Source organism: Coregonus clupeaformis, chromosome 27, assembly GCF_020615455.1.
Source record: "Coregonus clupeaformis isolate EN_2021a chromosome 27, ASM2061545v1, whole genome shotgun sequence".
NCBI lineage: Eukaryota > Metazoa > Chordata > Actinopteri > Salmoniformes > Salmonidae > Coregonus > Coregonus clupeaformis.
The window spans coordinates 25,304,082-25,329,891 of record NC_059218.1 but is presented as its reverse complement, the minus strand read 5'-3'; the positions used below and the strand labels follow the sequence as shown (position 1 = coordinate 25,329,891).

The window sequence follows — 25,810 nt, the reverse complement described above, 5'->3', positions numbered from 1 at the left end:
CTAGCCCAAAAATACTGGTGGTCCACCTTGGCCTCTGATAACTCCCGCTATGTCAACTCCTGTTCCGTATGGGCCCAAACGAAGACACCTCGGAACACCCCCGCAGGCAAACTAGTTCCTCTCCCAGTGCCTCAGCGACCTTGGTCACACCTGTCCATAGACTTTGACACCAACCTTACACATTATGACGGCTTCACCACAGTCATGGTGGTCGTAGATCAGTTCTCCAAATCATGCCGTTTTTTGCCACTAACTGGTCTTCCTTCTGCTCTCCAGGTTGCTGAGGTCCTGTTCCAACAGGTCTTCCGGCATTATGGACTTCCGGAGGACATCGTCTCGGACCCTGGCCCCAAATTCAAAGGCTTTTCTGGAGAAGATCAGGGCCATGGCCAGCCTCACTTCCGGGTATAGGCCTCAGTCGAATGGGCAGGTGGAGCGCATGAACCAGGAGCAGGGGAGGTTTCTTTGTTGCCACTGTCAGGACCGGCAGGGTGAGTGGTTTCTTCCCTGGGCAGAATATGCCCAGAACTCCCTAGTTCACTCCTCCACAGGGCTCACTCCCTTCCAGTGCGTCCTGGGGTACCAGCCGTCCCTGGCCCCTTGGACACCCAGCCAGACCAATGCGCCCGCTGTCGACGAGTGGTTCCACAGGGCCGGACAGGTCTGGGACGCCGCCCATGTCCATCTCCAGAGGGCCATTCGTCGGCAGAAGAACTAAGCTGACCGCCACCGCAGTGAGGCCCCTGTATTCCAGCCTGGGGATCGTGTCTGGCTGTCCACAAAGATCCTCCCTCTCTGCCTGCCCTGCAAGAAACTGAGCCCCCGGTTTGTGGGGCCGTTTAAGGTCCTCAGGCGGATAAATTAGGTATCATACCGGCTGCTCCTCCCCCCTCACTACCGTGTCTCACCCACTTTTCATGTGTCTCTCCTCAGGCCGGTGGTTCCTGTTCCTCTTGCGGATGCCGTCCCCTGGGGTACATCTCCTCCACTCCTGGACATTGACGGGAGTCCGGCGTATGCGGTGAGGGACCTGCTGGACTCCAGGTTCCGTGGGGGACGGCTCCATTACCTGGTGGACTGGGAGGGGTATGGTCCTAAGGAGAGGAGCTAGGTTCTGGCTGGGGACGTTCTGGACCCCAACCTAATTCGGGACTTCCACCGTCGCCGCCCTGACCGGCCCACTCCTCGTCCTCGGGGTCGTCCTCCTGGCCGGCGACATCCAGCGGCTGGAGCCGCGCGTCCGGGGGGGGTACTGTCACGTCTCCTCCCGTTGCTTCCCTACGGCACTCTGATTCGCCAGTCTACTGAGCCACCGGTCTGAGCGCACCACCTCGGCAACACCAGAATGGAAACCCAACGCACCCTAATCACCTCCAGCGCACCTGCACCTCATCATCTCATCACCACTCCTATTTAGCCCTGGACTGTTCCTTATGATGTTGTGTGTGATTGTTTAGCTTCGTGTCGTGTACTCTATCTTTGTTATTTCTCCTTGTTATTGTTTAAGTAAACCTTGACCTTGTTAATTCCTGCGTCTGCGTCCTGCCTCTTCATATACTCAGTACTCGTCACATACACACACAATCACACGTTTGTTATACTATCCTTGTTAGGGTTGCAAAATTCTTGGAACTTTCAATAAATTCCCTGTTTTTCCCGAAATCCCAGTTGGAGGATCCCCGGAATTAGGAGGGAATAACAGAAAATCCGGAATCCTCCAACCAGGATTTCTGGAAAACATGGGAATTTTTTGAAAGTTTTTGCAAAACTAATCCTAATCCTTCTGGGGACCAAACAATTGTTTGTCAAAATCTTATTTTCTCTAACCTTAACCTAACCTTAACCCTAACCTTAACCCCAAACCCCTAACTCTAAACATAACCCTACTGTCACGCCCTGACTCTGGGGACTCCTATTTGTTGAGTCAGGGTGTGTATATTCTATGTTGTGTTGTTCTATGTTATAGGTTCTAGTATGGGTATTTCTATGTTGGCCGGTGTGGTTCCCAATCAGAGGCAGCTGTCGCTCGTTGTCTCTGATTGGGGACCATACTTAGGCAGCCTATTGGCACTAGTGGGTTGTGGGATCTTGTTCTGTATAAGGTTTGTTGTGTTACCTTAGGACTTCACGTGTCGTTTCGTTTATTGTTTTGTCGTGTGTTTATTCGTGTAATAAACATGTTTGCATATCACACTGCGCCTTGTTCTGACCCGTTCATCAACGAACGTGACAGAAGATCTCACCAAACGAGGACCAAGCAGCGTGCCCAGGCGGAGCGAAGGGCCATGTCACAGGTGGGCAAGTTGTGGTCATGGGAAGAGATATTTGCGGGGAAAGGACCATGGGCTAAGGTAGATGCCCAGGCAGGAGAGGAGCAACGGCAACACGGAGGAGGCCGGTCAAGGAGGAAGCCCGAGAGGCAGCCCCAAGAAAAAAAATTTGGGGGGCACACAGGGTGGTTGGCGGAGCCTAGGGTTAGAGCAGAGCCAACTCCCCGTACTCACACGAGAAGGCGTATGACTGGGCAAGCTCCGTGTTATGCGGAGCTACATAATGTGTCGCCAGTGCGCCGGCACAGTCCTGTACGTCCTGGCTTGCACCACGCACGTGCCGTGCGAAGATGGGCATCCAGCCAGGACGGGGTGTGCCGGCTCAATGCTCCTGGTCTCCAGTACGCCTCCTTGGTCCCGCATATCCTGCGCCAGTTCTATGAGCTGTATCGCCAGTACGTGCAAAGCCCAGTGCGTCCTGTGCCAGCGCCCCGCACGTGTAGTGCGAAAGTGGGTAGCCAGCCAGGACGGGTTGTGCCAGCTCTCCGCTCCAGACCTCCAGTCCGCCTTCGCAGTCCGGTCCGGCCCGTTCCTGCTCCTCGCACCAAGCCAGTGGTGCGCGTCGCCAGCCCGGCCCGGCCCGTTCCTGCTCCTCGCACCAAGCCAGTGGTGCACGTCACCAGCCCGGCCCGGCCTGTTCCTGCCCCTCGCACCAAGCCAGTGGTGCGCGTCGCCAGCCCGGTCCGGCCTGTTCCTGTCCCTCACACCAAGCCAGTGGTGCACGTCGCCAGCCCGGCCCGGCCTGTTCCTGCCCCTCGCACCAAGACAGTGGTGCGCGTCGCCAGCCCGGTCCGGCCTGTTCCTGTCCCTCGCACCAAGCCAGTGGTGTGCGTTGCCAGCCCGGCCCGGCCTGTTCCTGCTTCTCGCACCAAGCCAGTGGTGCGTGTCACCAGTCCGGCCCGGCCTGTTCCTGCTCCTCGCACCAAGCCAGTGGTGCATGTTCCTAGTCCGGTTCGGCCCGTGCCTGCTCCTCGCACCAGACCAGTGGTGAGTGTGTCCAGTCCGGCACGGCCCGTGCCCGTTCCACTGGTGCCTGGTCCGGCACCAGTCAGCAGCTCCAGTCCGGAGCCAGAGCAGTCCGCTCCACCAGTGCCTGATCCAGCTCCGGTAAGCTGCTCCAGTCCGGAGCCAGAGCAGTCCGCTCCACCGGTGCCTGATCCAGCTCCGGTCAGCTGCTCCACTCCGGAGCCAGAGCAGTCCACTCCACCGGGGTCTAGTCCAGCTCTGGTCAGCGGCTCCACTCCGGAGCCAGAGCAGTCCGCTCCACCGGTGCCTGATCCAGCTCCGGTCAGCGGCTCCACTCCGGAGCCAGAGCAGTCCGCTCCACCGGGGTCCAGTCCAGATCCGGTCAGCGGCTCCAGTCCGGAGCCTGAGCAGTCCGCTCCACTGGTGCCCGGTCCAGCTCCGGTCAGTGGCTCCAGTCCAGACCCAGACGTCAGCCCCTCTCCAGGTTCGGGGTCTCCCACACCAGGGTCCAGACAGGGCTTGGAGTATAGTGGGAGGAAGGAGAGGGTAAGCAGCGCGCCGAGGTCCAGACCAGACCAGGGGCGCAACAGGGAGGCGGAGAATAGGTGGTTGTCACGCCTGGAGCCGGATCCGCCTCCGAGGCGGAATGCCCACCCGGCCCCTACCCTGTTAAGTAAAGGTTGTGCGGTCGGAGTCCGCACCTTTGGGGGGGGGGGTACTGTCACGCCCTGACTCTGGGGACTCCTATTTGTTGAGTCAGGGTGTGTATATTCTATGTTGTGTTGTTCTATGTTATAGGTTCTAGTATGGGTATTTCTATGTTGGCCGGTGTGGTTCCCAATCAGAGGCAGCTGTCGCTCGTTGTCTCTGATTGGGGACCATACTTAGGCTGCCTATTGGCACTAGTGGGTTGTGGGATCTTGTTCTGTATAAGGTTTGTTGTGTTACCTTAGGACTTCATGTGTCGTTTCGTTTATTGTTTTGTCGTGTGTTTATTCGTGTAATAAACATGTTTGCATATCACGCTGCGCCTTGGTCTGACCCGTTCATCAACGAACGTGACACTTACCCTAACTCCTAACCCTACTTGTAACCCTAAACCTAACCCCTAAGTCTAAAATTGCATTCTTCTGGTCCCCACAAGGATAGTAAAACAAAAACAAAAAACACTCGCGCACACACAAACACACACACACTTGCGCACACATGCACACACAAACACATGCACACTTGCGCACACACAAACACATGCACACACAAACACATGCACACACAAACACAAATTGTCCATCTAGACCAATATAAAAAAAGAAATCATGACGAGGCTGGATAAGTTGGAGTCAGCATTGGTTTTCAGGGTGTCTGGAAGTTTCTTGGATGTCCAAACTGTGGAAACAATGTTGGTGCACCCACAGCCTCCCTCCTTCCATCCCTCTGCTATACATTTCTTCCAATCCCAAACCCAACTTGAAAAATCCCTTTCTTTCCCACTCTCCATCGCTCTGACTTACCTCATTCTTTACCTCTGTTTCCTGTCTACCTCTCTCTCTCTACCGCTCTTTCTCCTTCTCTTTTTCCCTCCCTTATTCCCTCCATCCCTTCCTCCCCCTCTCTCTCTCAGTAGTTCTGCCCCAGCTCCCAGGGGAGGCTCTTTGATTTCTCTCTCAGGTTGGAGCTCAGAAACCATAGCTAAAGCAAACACACAGGCCTAGCTACCACCCAGTGCTGAGCCAGGAACCCCTCATATACACACACGTTCAATCACACGTACACATACACGCACACACATACACACTCCCCGAATCACCATGCGTGAGACAGAAAGGGAGAGAGAGAAATAGTAAGAGAGGGAGAGTGAGAAAAAATGATAGAGGTGCCAAATGCTATTTTTGCAGCATCTTCCTCTGTTTTGTTGTGTACTTAGGACTATCCCACTACTGCCATGTCTCTAACCAGTAGACCATATGACCTTTGCACACACAGACACACACAGGCACATACACACACCTCAACTCCTGTTCTGGTTCTGATTTCTCAGTAGTACACCCGTTGCACCCCCCCACTGCCCAATTCACCAGTCCCCCTCTTTCTGATGGGGTGTTGGGGGTGGGGGGTGTTTGAAGGGGGCTAGGGGTGGGGTGGGGGGTGTAGACCAGTATAAAGAGCCCTTTATTCAAGCCGGATAGGGAGAGGAAATCAGCTTTAGAAGAAAAAACAGAGGAGAGAGAGAGAGAGAGAGAGAGAGAGAGAGAGAGAGAGAGAGAGAGAGAGAGAGAGAAAAGACCACATCTGGAGTTATTACAAGCCTTCCTTCTCGCCAAGAAACGCCGACATTCCTGCCCTGGCTACAAAGCCATGGAGCCTCTGCAGACATCCAGCCTCACTCACTCCCTCCCACACACACACACACACACACACAAACACACGTGCACATACAAGCAACAAAAAAAATGACACGCACACATACATACACACACACTCTCACTAACACATAACATACTCACACACAGTCTCACACACACACACACACGCACACACACACACACACAGACACCCAGTCCTCCCACACACATGCTTCCCCAAAAAGCTCACCAGCTAGACAACCAATCCCTCTCTCCCTCCCCTCCCCTCCCCTCCCCTCCCCTCCCCTCCCCCTCCAGCCCCTGTTCCCCCCGCTACAATTACACAACACACGCAGCAAATTAATGCGCCTCACTTCCTGTTGAACCCTGACCTTCCACTTCTTGCTACCTCCCCAAAAGCCCAAGCTGTAAAAAAACTACGACCCAGACAGAAGGGGAAAAGAAAAAGAGGACAATAGGAGCTCCTCCTCCTTTCTCTCTCTCTCTCTCTCTCTCTCTCTCTCTCTCTCTCTCTTGTCTCCATCTCTCTCTCCTTCCCTCTCTCTCACCAGGGAAACTTTGGTGACCATTCGTCTGCCACGTCAAGCCTGCTGCTAGTCCTCACTCTGCCCCTCAGCGAGAATTCTCTCGTACTGAGGAGATAACCTCTGGACAATGCTGTTACAACGCTGTTACAACCTCCACACAACATCTCTCTGCTCCAATGGACTGCCATGGACAGACAACAGGAGTCTACCAGAATGCAACACTTTCCCTGCTGGCAGAGGAGAGAGGGAGAGAGGAGAGAGGGAGAGTGGGAGTTGGAGGGTGAAAAAGTGGGGGGTAAATTTGGTTGAGATAGCAAGAAGAGACAAATCCACTGACCAGCGGTATCACCAACCGGTAAAGGGGACTTCTCTCCGGAGAGACGCCAAGAGGTGAAAGAGTGAGAGAGGAGGAGACGGAGAGCGAGAGTCCATTGACCAACCCATCCAGAACCCTCATAATGAACTAGGTTTCTGAACTGGGTGAACTAGGTATCTGAACTAGGTGAACTAGGTATCTGAACTAGGTGAACTAGGTATCTCTTTTTTTTATTTCTTTTTTCTCTTCTATCATCTGTGTCTTGTTCACACTGTGTTAAGTGTCTGTGAAGGAATGATGGGCTCGAGACTGCTGCGTTTGTGGGAGGTGTTGGGTAGATGCGTGTTTGAGAGGGTTTGATGGATGTGGGTATGAGAAGTTGGGTATGAACCGCTATCTATGTTGAGCGCGTTTCTCTACCGGTAAGTCTATTAGTGTTTTTGACCGCTTGGTGACTGTTTCCTGACCATAGTACTACAGATGGTTGCCGGTAAAGGAGTAGTGTCATCACCAAACCAACTTTACTCTAAGATCAAAGAGTTCTTAGTTCAGTTCATTTTTCGCTGGTCATTTCTTATGTGTAGTGAAAAACACGGATTGTATATGTCCGTTTTACCTCAACGCTTAAGGTCAATGGGGCATACAAACTCCAGTCTAGTTAGCTAAGACACTGTCTGTGAATGTGTCTGTGTGTGTGTGTGTGTGTGTGTGTGTGTGTGTGTGTGTGCACGTTTTCATCTGTTTTCAACCGTAAAAAAAAAAAAAAAAGACTAATTTCAGAGACTACTGACACATTGCACAATTTTAAATCCTCTCCTCTGTGACTCATGACAGGGTTTTGAATGTCTTTCTCTTTCTCTCTCTCTCTCTCTCTCTCTCTCTCTGCCTTGCTCACTGCCTCTCTCTCTTTCCCTGCAGGACACAGGAAGGAATACTCAGACTGCCAATCACAACTCATCACTTCTCCCTCACCTCAGCCATTTACTCTCCCTTTTCTCTTTCTCTCGCTCTTCTCCAGGCAAGACCACTCCTCCTTTCTCCACTGGGCAGAAATCCCTCTTCTCTCCTGAGCCCACATGATTGGTCAAATAGCTATTTTGGATACAGTGCAGATAACACAGTGAGTATTTGTGTGTATGTTTGTGTGTGTTCAGTGTCTACGTGTGTGTGTACGTGTGTGTGTGTGCGTGTGAGTGAGTGTGTGCATGTGTGTCTCTGCAGTGTGTGTGTTTGTGTGTATGTGTTCAGTGCATGTGTGTCTGTGAAGTATGTGTGAGTGTTTAAATGTATATATGTGTACCTCCTTTACCCCTCGTGGACCAGCAGCCCGCCCCGCCTGCCCAGTGTTCAGACTACCTGTTCAGGAAGTAGTGGTTGCACAGTAGTCTGCACATTGGTTAGGCTGGGTGGGGAAGCGCGAGATCAGGACACAAAGAGAGACAGCTAGCCAACGGGCGGCAGCAGCCACAAAGACAATGGCACTACTCTGGGCAAGCCTGGCACAGCATTAAGAATCAGACCTACAGGCTCAACCACAGAAGCAGGCCATGCCCAACTATATACCTGTCTTGTACTGTTCTGTTCTGTTCTGCTTTGCTCTGTTCTGCTCTGTTCTACTCTGTTCTGTTCATCCATTGATGGGCAAATGTTTGTGGAGGTTCTTTGTGCAACACATGCACCTGATGTAAGAGTGAGGACTGGTGTATTTTCTACAGAAATCATGTTGGTCATTTGGACATTATAATGTTTCATTCTTGTTCTAGCTTTCACACCTAGGATATTGGTGAGGTATTTGAGTTGATGAGTAACTGTATGTCCTGAGAAATTGAAATAAAGTTTTTTGAAGATCAGTCTGGGCTTACTTGGTGTCTTTTCTGGGATAAGACATCTGCCATAGACATTAAAACTGCAGATTTCAACTTTAAATAAGACTGTATATTCTATATAATTAAAATGTTATGGTTAACTGGGAATCACTGGTATTGGTAATGAACATTGATATACTAAAGATGGCTTCTACTGGAGTGGTTGTATTTGTATGAAGAACCCAAAATATTCTAACCACAGGAGGATGACTAAGATACAGCATACAGGAAGAAGAATGACCATAGAGTGTTAACCCAAAGTGTAACTGTCTACACTAAATTGAAGATTACAATTAAGTCACTGCCTGCGCAACATAACGAAGTGGTGGTTGTCTAACCTCAAACTGACCAATGGGCTAAAAACACTGACATGAAATAAAATACTTTAACATATCTAAATGATGTCTATGCTTCTGATTCCTTTTCTAAGATAGGCTTATGTCTCCTGTAAAATGATATACACTGTATGATGTCATGTGTCCCGTTTGGTTTTTGACTAGACTGACCCAAAAGAGAAGGGGGTTTACATCGATGTTGATTTTCTTTCTCTCTCTCTCGCTCTCTCTGTCTTTCTCTCTCTCTCTCTCTTTCTCTCTCTCTGTCTCTCTCTCTCACACGCAGTTGAGACTGATTCACACGATGTCCCTGCTCTCAGATTCTACCAGAGGAATGAAAACCACACAGCATAATGTTTCCAATTAACAGTCCGCTCTAGAGCGCAACTGCTTTTTATAAGATGCAGTCCCGGAGACACACACTGCACAAATACACACACACACATAAACGCACACACACACACACATTCATGGATGTACATACATATACACACCAAAAATAAGCACACACATATTAATGGAAATAAGCACACATACATACTCACCATAAATATGCGTGTGCACACACATGCACACACACATGGGCGTACACACGCATACACACACCACACACCACACACACAGCCACAAGCAGACAGATGCGCACACACACACATGTTTTGGTGAGTGCTGTTGAGAGTGAGTGCCTCCTATTTCCCCCCAGGTTATTTACAGCTCAGATCTCCAGTTGAGACTGCTTTTCCAGCGGCTTTACATCAGGACCAGGCTGCAGGGAGAACACACACACACACACACACACACACACACACAAGTGTGAAGGGTCCCCCAGCAGCTCGATGACGACTATAGCATTGTTGCAAGCTCATGTGCTGTGCTGTGTGTGTGTGTGTGTGTGTGTGTGTGTGTGTGTGTGTGTGTGTGTGTGTGTGTGTGTGTGTGTGTGTGTGTGTGTGTGTGTGTGTGTGTGTGTGTGTGTGTGTGTGTGTGTGTGTGTGTGTGTGTGTGTGTGTGTGTGTGTGTGTGTGTGTGTGTGTGTGTGCGTGCGTGCGTGCGTGCGTGCGTGCGTAAATAGTGAGAGTCATGGGCTTGGCGTTGGCTCATGCTTTTGAGGGTTTCTCTTAATTCACTTCTTCTCTGGTTCTCTGGTTTTTGAGGCTTTGGGGATCTCTGTGCTCCAGGGATGCTTGATTCAAAGCTCTGGCATGTCTGGTAATACAAACCAGACCCCCTAACCCCCCTAGACCCTATCCTGTGTGTGTGTGTGTGTGTGTGTGCGTGCGTGTGCGTGTGTGTGTGTGTGCGTGTGTGTGTGTGTGTGTGTGTGTGTGTCTGTGTGTGTGTGTGTGTGTGTGTGTGTTACAATGCTGACTACTGAAGCTGCAAATAGCTGCCAGAACAAGCCATGGGTTCCCAATAATGAGAAGCCAGACAGTCAAATATGAAACAAGTTCATTTTTTAAAGCTACAGTGGGGAGAACAAGTATTTGATACACTACCGATTTTGCAGGTTTTCCTACTTACAAAGCATGTAGAGGTCTGTAATTTTTATCATAGGTACACTTCAACTGTGAGAGATGGAATCTAAAACAAAAATCCAGAAAATCACATTGTATGATTTTTAAGTAATTAATTAGCATTTTATTGCATGACATAAGTATTTGATCACCTACCAACCAGTAAGAATTCCGGCTCTCACAGACCTGTTAGTTTTTCTTTAAGAAGCCCTCCTGTTCTCCACTCATTACCTGTTATAACTGCACCTGTTTGAACTCGTTACCTGTATAAAAGACACCTGTCCACACACTCAATCAAACAGACTCCAACCTCCCCACAATGGCCAAGACCAGAGAGCTGTGTAAGGACATCAGGGATAAAATTGTAGACCTGCACAAGGCTGGGATGGGCTACAGGACAATAGGCAAGCAGCTTGGTGAGAAGCCAACAACTGTTGGCGCAATTATTAGAAAATGGAAGAAGTTCAAGATGACGGTCAATCACCCTCGGTCTGGGGCTCCATGCAAGATCTCACCTCGTGGGGCATCAATGATCATGAGGAAGGTGAGGGATCAGCCCAGAACTACACGGCAGGATCTGGTCAATGACCTGAAGAGAGCTGGGACCACAGTCTCAAAGAAAACCATTAGTAACACACTACGCCGTCATGGATTAAAATCCTGCAGCGCACGCAAGGTCCCCCTGCTCAAGCCAGCGCATGTCCAGGCCCATCTGAAGTTTGCCAATGACCATCTGGATGATCCAGAGGAGGAATGGGAGAAGGTCATGTGGTCTGATGAGACAAAAATATAGCTTTTTGGTCTAAACTCCACTCGCCGTGTTTGGAGGAAGAAGAAGGATGAGTACAACCCCAAGAACACCATCCCAACCATGAAGCATTGAGGTGGAAACATCATTCTTTGGGGATGCTTTTCTGCAAAGGGGACAGGACGACTGCACCGTATTGTGGGGAGGATGGATGGGGCCATGTATCATGAGATCTTGGCCAACAACCTCCTTCCCTCAGTAAGAGCATTGAAGATGGGTCGTGGCTGGGTCTTCCAGCATGACAACGACCCGAAACACACAGCCAGGGCAACTAAGGAGTGGCTCCGTAAGAAGCATCTCAAGGTCCTGGAGTGGCCTAGCCAGTCTCCAGACCTGAAACCAATAGAAAATCTTTGGAGGGGAGCTGAAAGTCCGTATTGCCCAGCGACAGCCCCCGAAACCTGAAGGACCTGGAGAAGGTCTGTATGGAGGAGTGGGCCAAAATCCCTGCTGCAGTGCGTGCAAACCTGGTCAAGTCCTACAGGAAACGTATGATCTCTGTAATTGCAAACAAAGGTTTCTGTACCAAATATTAAGTTCTGCTTTTCTGATGTATCAAATACTTATGTCATGCAATAAAATGCAAATGAATTACTTAAAAATCATACAATGTGATTTTCTGGATTTTTGTTTTAGATTCCGTCTCTCACAGTTGAAGTGTACCTATGATAAAAATTACAGACCTCTACATGCTTTGTAACAGCTGAATTCAGGCTCTGTCGCAGCCGGCCGCGACCGGGAGACTCATGGGCGGCGCACAATTGGCCCAGCGTCGTCCAGGGTAGGGTAGGGAATGGCCGGCAGGGATGTAGCTCAGTTGATAGAGCATGGCGTTTGCAACGCCAGGGTTGTGGGTTCGATTCCCACGGGGGGCCAGTATAAAAAATATGTATTCACTAACTGTAAGTCGCTCTGGATAAGAGCGTCTGCTAAATGACTAAAATGTAAATGTAAATGTAAGTAGGAAAACTTGCAAAATCGGCAGTGTATCAAATACTTGTTCTCCCCACTGTATGTATGTGTGTCAGTGTGGATGTGTGGATGATCCTCTGTATGAATACACAGACAGAAGCAGAAAAGCAACTCAGCTAAATAGTGTACTTAACATATACTAGGTATATTATGGAGTGTGTGTATGGTGTTCATGTGTGGATGAGTGTGTCTGCGTCCATCTGCGTGTGTGTACATTAGCCAGTGTGTGCCCTGAGTGTGTGCATGCTCATGAGAGTTCTTATGCATGTGACTGAGTGTGTAAAAATTAAAGCATGTCCACCTTGCCTAGACAAAGGCATGGAAAGTTTCTGTTCCCTGCTCATTAAGCTACACTCGTCCGTCTCTCCTCTGAGCTGGAGCAGTGGTGCTATGTTAGTTTTGGGTCCCTGTGCTCCGAGAGACCGCCATGTTCAAATAAATACATGTGGAGCTACGCCGACAGAGGGAGGGAGGGAAGGAGGGAGGGAGAGAGTGAGAGGGAGGGAAGGATAAAGGTAGGGAGGGGGGTTCCTGCCCTCTACGTGTGTTCGTTATTTGGGATAGGGCTCTGGGGATGGGGGAGGGAGGGAGGGAGGGAGGGATGAAGGTAGGGAGGGAGGGAGGGAGGGAGGGAGGGATGAAGGGAGGGAGGGAGGGAGGGAGGGAGGGAGGGAGGGATGAAGGTAGGCAGGGGGGTTCCTGCCCTCTACGTGTTTCGTTATTTGGGATATGGCTCTGGGGATGGGGGAGAGAGGGAAGGAAAGAGAGAGGGAGGGAGGGAGGGAGGGAGTAGACAGGGACTTTTTTTCAGCGTGAGATGAAAGGAAGACCACAGCATCCTTCTCTCTTTCCCTGTCTCTCTGTTCGTCCCACATGGCCCTTGTTACTGCGGCCCTAAGCAGCTAACCAGAGACACTCCTCTCCTCCCTCTTCTCCCCCCTCTCCTCCTTTACACCCAATTCCCTCCCCTTTCTCTTCCTCCTTTCCCTCATCCTCTCTAGCCCCCTTTGTAATGAAATAAGTTGATGAAAAGCAGCCCTGGGCCCGTATCCACAAAGCGTCTCAGAGTAGGACATTGGTGGTAAGTGCTGAGAATAGAGATATTTTACTCCTACTCTTATTGGTCAAACTATATGTTATGCATGAAGCATCTTTAGTCATAAGAGTCCTACCTAGTCAACAGATATTTAGGAGACCTCATGAGCTGTCCTAACCAGTTAAGAGTTACCAGCAGGTGTCTTGATAAAATAAAAAGATGCGCCACATCCAAATTGTTTTGGAGTTGTTAAAATAATGTTTTAATATTTCTATATGATCAATCCATAAATAATCTAGACCTACATGCAACATTATCTCTTACACTTGTAAAAATTATTTCACATGAGGCCTATGTCACGTGATATGCCTAAATATTTATAACCACTAGGCTAATAAATAAACACGTTTTTCTCTTGATTATTATTTACCCACATCATGTTATTTCAAGTTATCCCTTTGGAGCGCAACATCACATTGTTAAAAAATATGCTTAAATTGGGCAGGCCTATAAGTTGGGCAGTTGAAGGCATCTAGGGCCTATGTTAAGTTTCATTGTGTTCGATGAAAATGATAGACCGTTCAAACGTTGTATGCAACATTATCTGCAAGTTACTTGATGCCTACTGTGCCAAAGCGATTTAGAGTTGTTAAACAGGAGTGACGAGTGTGTTGATATAATGGTCATATCGTCAAAATTCTGATTTTAACAATCATAAGAATCGGTAAAAAATAAATAAAAAGGGTTACGCATGCCAACATATTAGGCAATAATGAAGAGTAGGCAAAGTGATCGTGTCAGGTGAAAATTATGTTAAATGTTTTACCATTGCAACATTTGATGTACAGTCACATTCACCATGGTTGTCTGAAGCATGCTATAGAGTTCACAGCTGGCGATGCCTCATTGCGATTGGTTATTCCCCATCATTTGCAACAATGTCAATGAGCATCATCACTATCTGTCCTTTGCGGTATCTCAAACTGTTGTGATTACCAGCTGAGATCAAATTTTATGATTTGATTTTACTCCTGCCTCAGAGTTTGTCTGGGAAGTGCCTTAACATCATCCTAAAACCTACTCTGAGCTGGGAGATTTTTTTTGTCTTAAAACAGGTTTTAACAGGATTCTTAAGACCTTTTCTGAGATGCTTTGTGGATATGGCCCTGGTCTTGAAGGGGAACATGCAGACCGGCCCTGACAATGTGTGTGTGTGGGTGTGTGTGTGTGTGCGTGCGTGCATGCTTGCGTGTGCATGAGTGTGTGCGTGTGTGCGTGTGTGTAATTGGAAACACACACTCAGCGCAGGGCTCTGGTATGCACATGTGGGTGCCAGCTTTGGTGTCTGACATGCTGGGGGGCCCTGTCTCACGTTGGACAGAGCCTCTAAACTTTACCTCTCTCCCTCTCTCCCGCTACAGCCCCCCTCACTCCCACCCTCTCTACTTCCCCTACCGACCCCCCCCCCCCTCCCCCGAAAAAAACAACATTAATTCACCCATCTCATCACCTTTAGTGTGTAAAAGAACAGACTCTTTGCTATGTAAAAAAAATTATCATATAAACTTTCTGTTAGAGAGACACAAATGAACACTCACACGCACACACACACACACACACACAAGCACACACACACACACACACACACGTAGCGTAGCGGCTGTGGCTGTGGCTAGGGCATGGAGACAGCCAGACTGTGGCTGACTCTAACTTCTAATAGAGCTGCAAAGGGTTCTGGGACTGTCTTTGACCAATCTGACCTGGTACAAATCGTGTCAAGTTCTATTATCAGGACATGCCATTTTAAAAACAACCACCAAACTACACCAGCACATTTTACTAGGAAAACTCGGCATCAGACTTGGAATAAACTATGGAAAAGAGACGTTGAATCTCCTTGGCAGAACGTCTTTAAAGTAAAACGTAAAGTATCCCACTGAAATAATTTCATTACTGGTTTTGGAAAAAACGACCCATAATCACACGTGAGTTTTCATTAAATTGAGACACATCACTGTTGGGTGATGTAACGGGTGCTGGCGGTAAAGAGACTACCAGCATTTTAGTGGTCTTCTATTGTCATTCCATCCAACACAATACAGCCAATGAAAATTAATGTAATAAGTCATTTTATGAGAAAATTGTGGCAGAACCGGGAAATAAGCAAATGAGGTACCTTCATTAAATCACTCTGGTATGAAATCTTTGCTTTAAAATCCAGACTGAGAGATTTAGGTGACACATAAAAAGACAAAGAACCAGCAGAGGCCAGTGTGTGTGTAAGTGTGTGTGTGTGTGTGTGTGTGTTTGTATAACCAAAGCCTCACCTCATCATCCTTGTACCAGGACAGGGACTCTGCAGTCAGGACAAACCAGTACTCCTTGGCTCCTCCCTTCATAATGCCAATGTTGTTGATGGTCAGCCAGCCCTTCCTGATCACCTGAGAGAGAGAGAGAGAGAGAGAGAGAGAGAGAGAGAGAGAGAGAGAGAGAGAGAGAGAGAGAGAGAGAGAAAGAGAGAGAAACAGAGATAGAAACAGATAAACTGAGTCAGAGAGGCAGGCATACACAAAGCTAGCCTTCTCCATCCCCTCGCAACATCACTTCATCCTAAACATTGTGTTAGTAAGACTGTGTATGTATGGCATGTGTGTGGTATCCCAGCTCACTAATGCCCCTAGTGGACATAGGGAGTCACTGCAGGGGACACAACATGGGACAAACGGGACTGGATCTGTGGGCTTATCTACTACCATCTAAACACAACTGTCATTGTGATTCTATCAGTGTCTCTCCCATACCATAAACATAGAATGCATATGCCTCTGTATTTACCTTAAACCGATCATTAACCGCTCCTCTCTCCGGCTGAATGGGAATGTGGAGAGAAAATTACACAGCTATGCCACGTACAGAGCATAGTGCACTTGGCATAGGCCATTCGTAATGCACAGGGGCGGCAGCACACTGGCACACTGGCCGGCTAGAGGGTGGTACAGCCAGGGAAGGCAGGCAGGGACAAAGGGGGACAAAGAGCTATATGAGGCTGTAAGGCCGCTTTCAAACCCAAACACATGCAACGGCATATGCGGATGCACGGTTGTGTCGTGGTTGCCCGCGGAATGCGCTGTTGTCGGGTGTGGTGGGGTGGAGATAATGATCAGTTGGTTATTAGCTGACAGATGCCTAGTCATCATGTGTCATGTCAAAACGTCTGTTTTCTCAAACTTTTCTGTTGGACAGCGATAGTGTTAGCGCAACCAACTGCTTACTTGCCCCTTCCACCAAGGCATTGTTAGTCATTATATTGCATCATATTGGGTGGTTTGAAAATCCACTAGATGGGTAGAGGGGGAGGTAAAAGGGAGATACTAGGGGAGGCTGTTAGTCAAAGTGGCTGGTGAAAGGGGGGAGGGCAGAACTAGGCGGTAAACACAGCCGGCTAAACAGGAAACAGCGAGGGCCAATGTGTTTACACTGCCCCTAAGCCCTTTGACCCTCCCGCCTGGGCGGTCACTATGGCAACTGACAGGGTGTGCCTCTAGAGGTGATGTATATATCTGTGCTGCACTGAGAGACATTCCCCCTCCATCACTAGATAGTTAGGCTCTATCAACACACACAGAGAGAGAGAGAGAGACAGGGAGGGAGAGAGAGAGAGAGAGAGAGAGAGAGAGAGAGAGAGAGAGAGAGAGAGAGAGAGAGAGAGAGAGAGAGAGAGAGAGAGAGAGAGAGAGAGAGAGAGAGAGAGAGAGAGAGAGAGAGAGAGAGAGAGAGAGAGAGAGAGAGAGAGAGAGAGAGAGAGAGAGAGAGAGATAATAGTGTAGAGTAGAGTAGTGTAGAGTAGTGTAGTGTAGAGTAGAGTAGAGTAGTGTAGTGTAGTGTAGAGTAGAGTAGAGTAGAGTAGAGTAGAGTAGAGTAGAGTAGAATAGTGTAGAGTAGAGTAGAGTAGTGTAGAGTAGAGTAGAGTAGAGTAGAGTAGAGTAGAGTAGAGTAGAGTAGAGTACAATAGAGTAGAGTATAGTAGAGTATAGTAGAGTATAGAGTAGTGTAGATTAGAGTAGAATAGTGTAGAGTAGAGTAGAGTAGTGTAGAGTAGAATGGAGTGGAATAGTGTAGAGTAGAGTAGAGTAGAGTAGAATAGTGTAGAGTAGAGTAGTGTAGAGTAGAGTAGAGTAGAGTAGAGTAGAGTAGAGTAGAGTAGAGTAGAATAGTGTAGAGTAGAGTGGAATAGTGTAGAGTAGAGTAGAGTAGAGTAGAGTAGAGTAGAGTAGAGTAGAGTAGAGTAGAATGGAGTGGAATAGTGTAGAGTAGAGTAGAGTAGAGTAGAGTAGAGTAGAATAGTGTAGAGTAGAGTAGTGTAGAGTAGAGTAGAATAGTGTAGAGTAGTGTAGAGTAGAGTAGAATAGTGTAGAGTAGAGTAGTGTAGAGTAGAGTAGAATAGAGTAGAGTGGAATAGTGTAGAGTAGAGTAGAGTAGAATAGAGTAGAGTGGAATAGTGTAGAGTTGAATAGAGTAGAGTATAGTATATTATTGTTATTGTTTTTGTTTGGAGGAAATGAGCATCCAGCATCATGGTTAAAAAAAAGATATTGCCCGTACAATGATATGCAATGATGTCCGAGGGGAAAAAAACATTGTTCGTTGTTTGAAGTAACGTCTTTGTTGTTGTAATATCGCAAACAGATAGTTTCACTGATATGGATTCCAGCTTTGAGATGAGAAACCAACAGCCTGCACCCCACTCTAAAGCTAAAGTCTCTATCTCTCTGAGAGCTGTTGTTATTGGAGAACACATGGTTGCCTTCTTTATCTGGTTCAAGCTAAGGCTAGGGGTTGACTGGCTACCCAAACTCCTTGCTCCGGCCAAACACTACGCCACGCCCACGGACCTAAGTTTCTTCTCCGCAGTGAGTCTGGATATGAGTACCTTCCCGACGATTTCTAGAACGCAAACACATTCTAGCCATTCTGATTGGTCCCAGAAACCGATGGGTTGGGCCAGAGCCAGAACACATCTCTAACCAATTTGATAATCTGATTGGTTAGAGATGATCTAACCGCTGATGGCTTTGTTTTGTACAACATCCCTCATTTTTACGTCACCACAAATGATTTCAAAGATGGCAGTCTCAGACTGAAGTATGTAGCGAACATAGAGAAGCGGAAGAGTTCAGTTTGAGTCGTCAGGCAAGGCTAGGGGGGCAACGAGCAATCACTCAGCCAAGGAAAATTAGGCTTGACTGTTAGGCAAAAGCTGTGAAATGTAACGTCTCCAAATGGTGTTGTTTTTATGGGCGAGAGAGACATCTACACATAAACATAAGGTGTGCATTACGTAACGGGAAGGCCTTTCTGGTCTCAACCCCTCTGTGTTCTGTCTATGTCTGGGGGGGGTGTACTGTGGGGTGTGCTCTTTTTTGTCGCACGCTGGTTTCTAATGGGAGATGAGCAGCGCTAGCTGGGTACTTTTCTATTGTTTTGGATGGGAGCACTGCCTGGAGGAGGGAGGCAGCTAAGGAAAGAAGCCAAGAGAGCTCCCTAGCCACCTGTCCATCTACAGTAATGAGAGGCTCTAACCACTCACACATTCTAACAAACCCACACACAGAATCCCACACACATACGGAAACACACACATTCTAACACGCACACTGTCACACACACATACTAACACACTCCCAAAGAAACACACAAGCACGCACGCGCACTAACACACTAACACGCACACACATACTAACACACACACACACTCTCTACTCACCATAATTTCATCCTGCTAAAGCAGAATAGTTGTAGCAATAGAGGTGAAGAAAAAAGACAACAGAAAGAGAAATCATTCAGAAGAAACAGAGAAAAACTGAAATAGAGTGGGAACACTACACAACTAATACACAGCACTACTAAAGAATAACAACGCCAAAGAACAATATACTGTAGAAGAGAACAAGTGGAGAAGAAGTTCAAACTCACTCAAAACTGTACTCACTTGGAACTATAATCTGGTTTGGGAACAGTTCAACATAGACCTAGGACTAGGGTTGCAAAATTCGGGGGAACTTTCAATAAATTCCCTGGTTTCCCTGAAATCCTGGTTGGAGAATTCCTGATTTCCTGCTTATTTCCTCATGATTCAGGGAATCATCCAACCGGGATTTTGGGAAAACCAGGGAATTTATTGAAAGTTATCCGGAATGTTGGCACTCTACCTAGGACCTTGCATCTAGGGCAGGGGTGTCAAACTCATTTTAGCTCAGGGGCCACATGGAGGAAAATCTATTCCCAAGTGGGCCGGACCGGAAAAATCATGGTATATATAACTTAAAAACAACAACTTCAGATTGTTTTCTTTGTTTTAATACGATCAACATACAACATAAAGCTGGAGCCTGAGGACAGTGTGTCCAAAATAGTACAAGCACAACATCACTATTAATCATAAAACACGTCAAGTTTATTTGAAAATTCTAAAGAAAAAGAACACACAAACACACAATGCCTCAGTGATTAACAGAACTGTTTCACAGATCACAGAACTATATCAGGGTGGCATTTCTCAGGCAGAAATGTAGATAAAAATAATGAAATCCTGTTCCCCAAACAAGTGCAAGAACCACAGAGTCAAGAATAGGTTAAATATACAAATAAAATAAAATCAATTAAAAACAATAGCACATCAACATAAAAACATATAAACATAAATCTGAAAGCGTTGCTCAAACTCCCTTAACAGTCCAGTTATTTTATCTTTGAACCGCTTCATGTCTGCCACATGTTGGGTCGCGCACACATTTTTCAGACAGGGGAAGTGAGCTGCATCACCACCGGCAAGTTGCGTCTCCCACAATGACAGCTTCAACTTGAAAGAACGTATGCTGTCATAATACTGCGTGACAACTTTGTTGCGCCCTTGCAGCTGTTTGTTCAAGTTATTCAGGTGCTCTGTAACATCCACCATAAATGCAAGGTCCGGCATCCATTCTGCGGAATGAAATTCTAACACTGGTTTGCCCTTTTCTTCCATGAACTGTTCAATTTCTTCTCGTAAATCAAAGAAACGCCTCAGCACAGCACCTCGGCTTAACCATCTTACCTCAGTGTGGTATGGCAGGCCATAGATGTGGTCTTTCTCTCTGAGAAGGCTGTCAAACTGACGGTGATTCAGGCTTCTGGATCGGATGAAATTAACAGTTTGGATGACCACCTTCATGACGTTATCCATCTTTAATGACTTGCAACACAAAGCCTCCTGGTGCAAAATACAGTGAAAAGTCAAAAAATCACGTCCTCCATTTGCAGATTGCACTTTCTCTCTGAACTTTGTCACAACGCCTGCTTTTTTCCCGATCATTGAGGGCGCACCATCTGTAGCCAGGCTGACAGCGCGGGACCAGTCCACTCTGACCCTGTCCAGCGCGCCCGACGAGTGCGGTAAAAATATCAGCTGCTGTCGTTGTATCTGTCATCGGCACCAACTCCACGAACTCCTCGGTGATGGTCAATGTGTCATCAACTCCGCGGATGAAAAAAATGGCCAGTTGTGCAACATCTGTAATGTCCGTGCTTTCATCAATTGCAACTGAAAACGCAATAAATGACTTTACTTTTTGCTTCAACTGGCTGTCCAAATCCACTGAAAGATCGGAAATCCTGTCTGCAACTGTGTTTCTTGTCAGGCTGATATTTGCAAAAAGCCTGCCGCTTTTCAGGGCACACAATCTCCGCTGCCTTCATCATGCATGTTTTTACAAATTCACCCTCACTAAATGGTTTTGAAGCCACTGCGATTTCATTAGCAATGAGGTAGCTAGCTTTCACTGCAGCGTCACTGATGTCTCGGCTGTGAGTAAACACAGACTGCTGTTTCTTCAGACCCGCCAACAGTTCATTCACCTTCTCTCATCTCCGCTGTCCTTGAAAGTTGTCATATTTGTCGGCATGAAGACTCACATAGTGGCGACGAAGGTTATATTCTTTCAGCACTGCAACATGCTCTGAACACACCAAACATAGAGCTTTCCCATTCAATTCTGTGATTAAATAGGATGACAATTTTTCTTGGAACACTCTGCGTCCACTTTTCTCTTTTTTGACAGAGACATATTGGGGCAATGAGGGTGCCAAAGCACATAATGTTAAAAGTAGAAGCCGTAATAAATATCGCGGGCAAAACAAAGTAGCTCATTGGCTGCACGTGCTTGACCTACTTGCTCTGCCCCGGTATAAACAGTTTGCTTGCTTAACACAATTGCTATTGCGCCATCCAGTGGACTTAATTGGAACAGCAGTTTATTTTATTGAAAAATTGCAGCGCATTTTTATACAATTTTATTTTATTTTTTTTTATTTTTTTTAAAATTCAAAATCATCTCGCGGGCCGGATTAAACCCGTTTGCGGGCCTGATCCGGCCCGCGGGCCGTATGTTTGACACCCCTGATCTAGGGCCATTACAATGCTTTCTGAACAGCCCATCAGGGCACAAATCATAGTGAATATAAGACTATCTGTAGGTGCTGTCGTGTGCCTATAGTACCTTATTGCCAGTTTGCTTCTTCTGGGCCACCTGGCTGCTCCTCTGCTGAGCACTACAGGGGAAAATCATGGGTTAGATTGGTACACACACCTAAACAAAGGATTAATTAGTAAGAGTCTGTAGGTCAGGGTTCACAGACTGTACTGTGTCTATACTGGGTTATTTGTTCTAATCGACTGTATCAAGAGAGAGGTCAAGAGGGCGACACTCACTTAGCAAAGCCAATGAAGTCCTCATGGTTGGTGTTCATGTAGGCCAGCTCAATGTCAATCAGCAGCATCACCTAGATGGAGGGACACACATATGGTGTTATTAGAGTTAGGATTAGACATAAGAGTTTGGATTGGGAATATAGTCACTGGTGTAGCGGAAACCCCTGCAGGCTCCGGGGGCCCGTCATCTCACACCCATCTCTAAATTGTATTCCTTTTTTAAATAAATCATTTTGACAGCAACTCTCCTTTTTAATTTCCACATGTAGTAAGTGAAGTGTTTGTGTTGTCCATTCTACCTGTTAGTAGGTGAGTCAGACAGACAATATACACTGAGTGTACAAAACATTAAGAACGCCTGCTCTTTCCATGACATAGACTGACCAGGTGAATCCAGGTGAAAGCTATGATCACTTATTAATGTCAATTGTTAAATTCACTTCAATCAGTGTAGATGAAGGGGAGGAGACAGGTTAAAGAAAGATTTCGAAAACTTTAAACATGGATTGTGTATGTGTGCCATTCACAGGGTAAATGGGCAAGACAAAATATTTAAGTGCCTTTAAACGGGGTATGGTAGTAGGTGCCAAGTGCACTGGTTTGTGTCAAGAACTGCAACGCTGCTGGGTTTTCCCACTCAACAGTTTCCCTTGTGTATCAAGAATGGTCCACCATCAAAGGACATCCAGCCAGCTTGACACAACTATGGGAAGCATTGGTCAACATGGGCCAGCATCGCTGTGGAACACTTTCGACACCTTGTTGAGTCCATGCCCCGACAAATTGAGGTTGTTCTGAGGACAAAAGGGGGGGTGCAACTCAATATTAAAAAGGTGTTCCTAATCTTTGTTATACTCGGCTAAGGTAGGATATAGGCCTACAGGACAGTTGTATATTCTAAAATAATCTATTGGTTACTGATTAGTATGCTGTTTTTTTACAATCCGCAAAGTTTGAATTTCCAACTTTAATCACTGAAAAGGTAAACGCATTATTGCCGCCAGTCAGTATTCTAAATAGCAGCATTGCGACACCGTAGGCCTATAACTTACTGAAACATAAACCTTAGGCTTAACATGAGAAAATTATGACCAAATAAAAATAAACATGTATCCATTAAAGCAAAGCTATACTGTAGGCTTCTACAAGCACTAGCACCACATAATCTGATAGCCTATCAATAGGCAGCCACATAGACGTTACAATTTCATAACCAACGACAGCGATTGGTAGTCTATACTTTGTGAGTGGCTGACGCATTAGAATGTATTTATTTTTTGGGAGGGGGGCCGGGAGTCAATCTCCGATTTTGCGGGGATCCAGAGAAACTGCGCTACGCCAGTGAAAATAGTGTGTGTGTGCGTGTGTGTGTGTGTGTGAGAGAGAGTGTACGTGTGCGTGTGCGTGTGTGTGCCTGTGTGTGTGAGTGTCACCTGGTCCTTGGTGCGACTCTCGCGGTCTCGGATGTGCTGGGTGACAATCTTCTCCATCTCCTCCCTCAGCATGGGGTACTGAGCCAGCTGTGGGTAAAGGACAGCACAGGGCACACCGTGTGGGTAGGGAGGCACAGTTCAGACACAGGCCAGACACAAAGCACAGCCAACACAGTCAACACAACCAAACACACACACACTGAAGCACTAATGGCACAAAAACATACAGTACATACACACACACACAACAAGAGTACAGACTCTGCCCTAGTCACAACAATGTAAGTTCATCAGTGTGGTCCAGTGTGGTCCTCTGTAGCTCAATTGGTAGAGCATGGCGCCTGTAACGCCAGGGTAGTGGGTTCGATCCCCGGGACCACCCATACGTAAAAATGTATACACACATGACTGTAAGTCGCTTTGGATAAAAGCGTCTGCTAAATGGCATATTATTATTATATTATATCAGTGTTAATATTGCCTCATCTTAGTGTGTCTATCTTTCCACAAGGGGTTAATCAAATTACAAGTAAATGAATAGTGCAAAGTCTGCATTACTGCCATAAAACACTAAACAGTCTTCTGCCCAACAAATAGTCTTCTCCCCAATAACACATTATTTTCCTGGCACACTACAGCCTTTTTCCATGTGGTTTTTGTAAACACACCAATACAGACATTGGTGTGCTTCCAATACAAAAGACACACAACAGAATCACAGAGTCTGGTGGGTGGGTGGGAGGAAAGCCAACTGAAATCACAGTGAAGGAAAATAAGCTGACGTCTGGCAAGTTACAACGCATCCTTTACCATGGCTGTTCAAGGTTACGGGATCACGTTGGAATCAATGAGATCCTTCTCTTCTATTGTTTGATTGATCACTTCCTGGCATGGGCCCAAATACATAGTAGGTGACATTGAGCTCTTTAAGGCTTATTCATGTGTATAGACCGATAGCCATGTCATTGACGCCTATTATATGACAGCATTAGTGTCTTCCCTTCTGTACTGTCTTCTAACCACAAGTCCTGGTGACTTATAGTACACTGGTTCTTTGGCTATGATGACACCAACACAGGGCTATTTCACATACTGTCCTATCACGCTATGTCGGGCTATCACTAATACAGATGTAGGATCTTAATGTGATCACCCTGTTGCAACTTGTAGTGTATTTGAGGTTTAAAAAGGCTTCTGAAGTTTGTAATTTCAGACTTGATTTTCTAAAAAATTTATCAACCCCTAAGAAATGTCCATTAAGTATAATCCACATAATAACTCACATTTCCTGTTGCTGCAGGATTATTTTCCTGCTGTAGCACACTGGCTCAAATTAAGATCCTACATCTGTACTACTACTTTATGGCCAGGTGAATTACTAGAGCAGACATTAAATTGACCAATCAAAATAAGACCGATATTTTTTATTTAAGACCAATTAACCAATGTGTCATTGTAAAGAAGCATTGCAACTTTCACGTTCACAACATAGTCGCAGCACAGCCAGTTAGAAACGTTCTGTTTGACAGAGATGCATCGGGGCTCGAACACCCCCAGTAAAAAGTACATTGATATACAATAACTCATACAAACGGGGTATGGGCAGCATGCAGAAAGATGGTTACACACACGCATACACACACACATACACACAATACATGGGGAGCAGGGGGGAGGAAGAGGAGAGAGAGTGGATAAGGGCAGAAAGCCCTCTTGTGGATTTTCTCTCTTTCTTTGCAGACTGTTTTATGGTCTTGAAAAAATCCACAAGAGGGCTCTTTTTTATTTTTTCACACATTTCCTTGATGAATAAACAGGACAGTGAGAGGTTAGACACAACGAGATGTAGAAGACAATAAAGAGAGAAAGAGAGGGAGAGAGAGAAACAGAGAGAGATATATGTTGTGGGTAGATCTGTTAGTTGAGATGCTGAGACACAACTGCTCCACCTGCAACAGCACTAGTTACTACAACAGATCAAATCATATCGACAGACACGGGGATGGAAGTGAGTAGAATCGACTAGAGGAACTCAATCAGATGACAGAATCTGAGACTGAGAGGAAGTCACAAAGATACAGTATTACTCACTGAGGAGAAAACACTGTTGCATGCTGGTTACGATGGAAACTTGGGACAAATAGTTCAATTGTCTATGTTGGCCAATCAAAAACAAAACAGAACGACAACGAATGTTTGAATAGAAATAGAATGACAGAAATCAAAATGGGAGTTGAAATATCATGATAAGACCATAGTAAGGATAGACCGATAGTCTGCTTGACAAATGTGTTGGATGCCACGTCCGAAAAAAGTGAGCAAAGAATGATCCATAGTCTCAGTCCTACTTTAATCATACTATCAATGTGAAAGAGATTCATATTGTTCACCAACTTTGTCCTGACTATATAACATATTCCTGAGTGGACAAAGAACACAGATAGTGAAGTGTGACAGAATGCTAACAGTATCACACATATAGAGAAGTTGACATTCATCAATGATAGTGTACATAGTTAGGTGTCTCCTACTGAAAATAAACAACATTCTGTGCCTTCAGAAAGTATTCACAACCATTTACTTTTCCCACATTTTGTGG

The 25,810-nt window shown here is 46.6% G+C and overlaps 1 protein-coding gene across 22 annotated transcripts in view; it reads right to left on the bottom strand.

Moving 5' to 3' along the window:
* The window catches only part of LOC121541675 (dynamin-1), a 100,206-nt gene that overhangs the window by 32,213 nt on the left and 42,183 nt on the right, over positions 1–25,810 (bottom strand). For 13 of the 22 annotated variants that reach the window (XR_006657518.1, XR_006657519.1, XR_006657520.1 and 10 more), the window contains exons 11-15: positions 23,212–23,298; positions 21,779–21,849; positions 21,567–21,618; positions 18,797–18,811; positions 15,360–15,473 (exon numbers count right to left, since the gene is read on the bottom strand). Coding sequence is in view for 19 of the 22 variants with exons in the window: in XM_045208093.1 (XP_045064028.1) it covers positions 15,360–15,473; positions 18,797–18,811; positions 21,567–21,618; positions 21,779–21,849; positions 23,212–23,298 (339 nt within the window). In the remaining 3 variants the exon portion in view is untranslated. The remainder of the gene's footprint in view (positions 1–15,359; positions 15,474–18,796; positions 18,812–21,566; positions 21,619–21,778; positions 21,850–23,211; positions 23,299–25,810) is intronic. The other 9 variants (XM_045208102.1, XM_045208095.1, XM_045208098.1 and 6 more) reach the window with 2 other exon arrangements.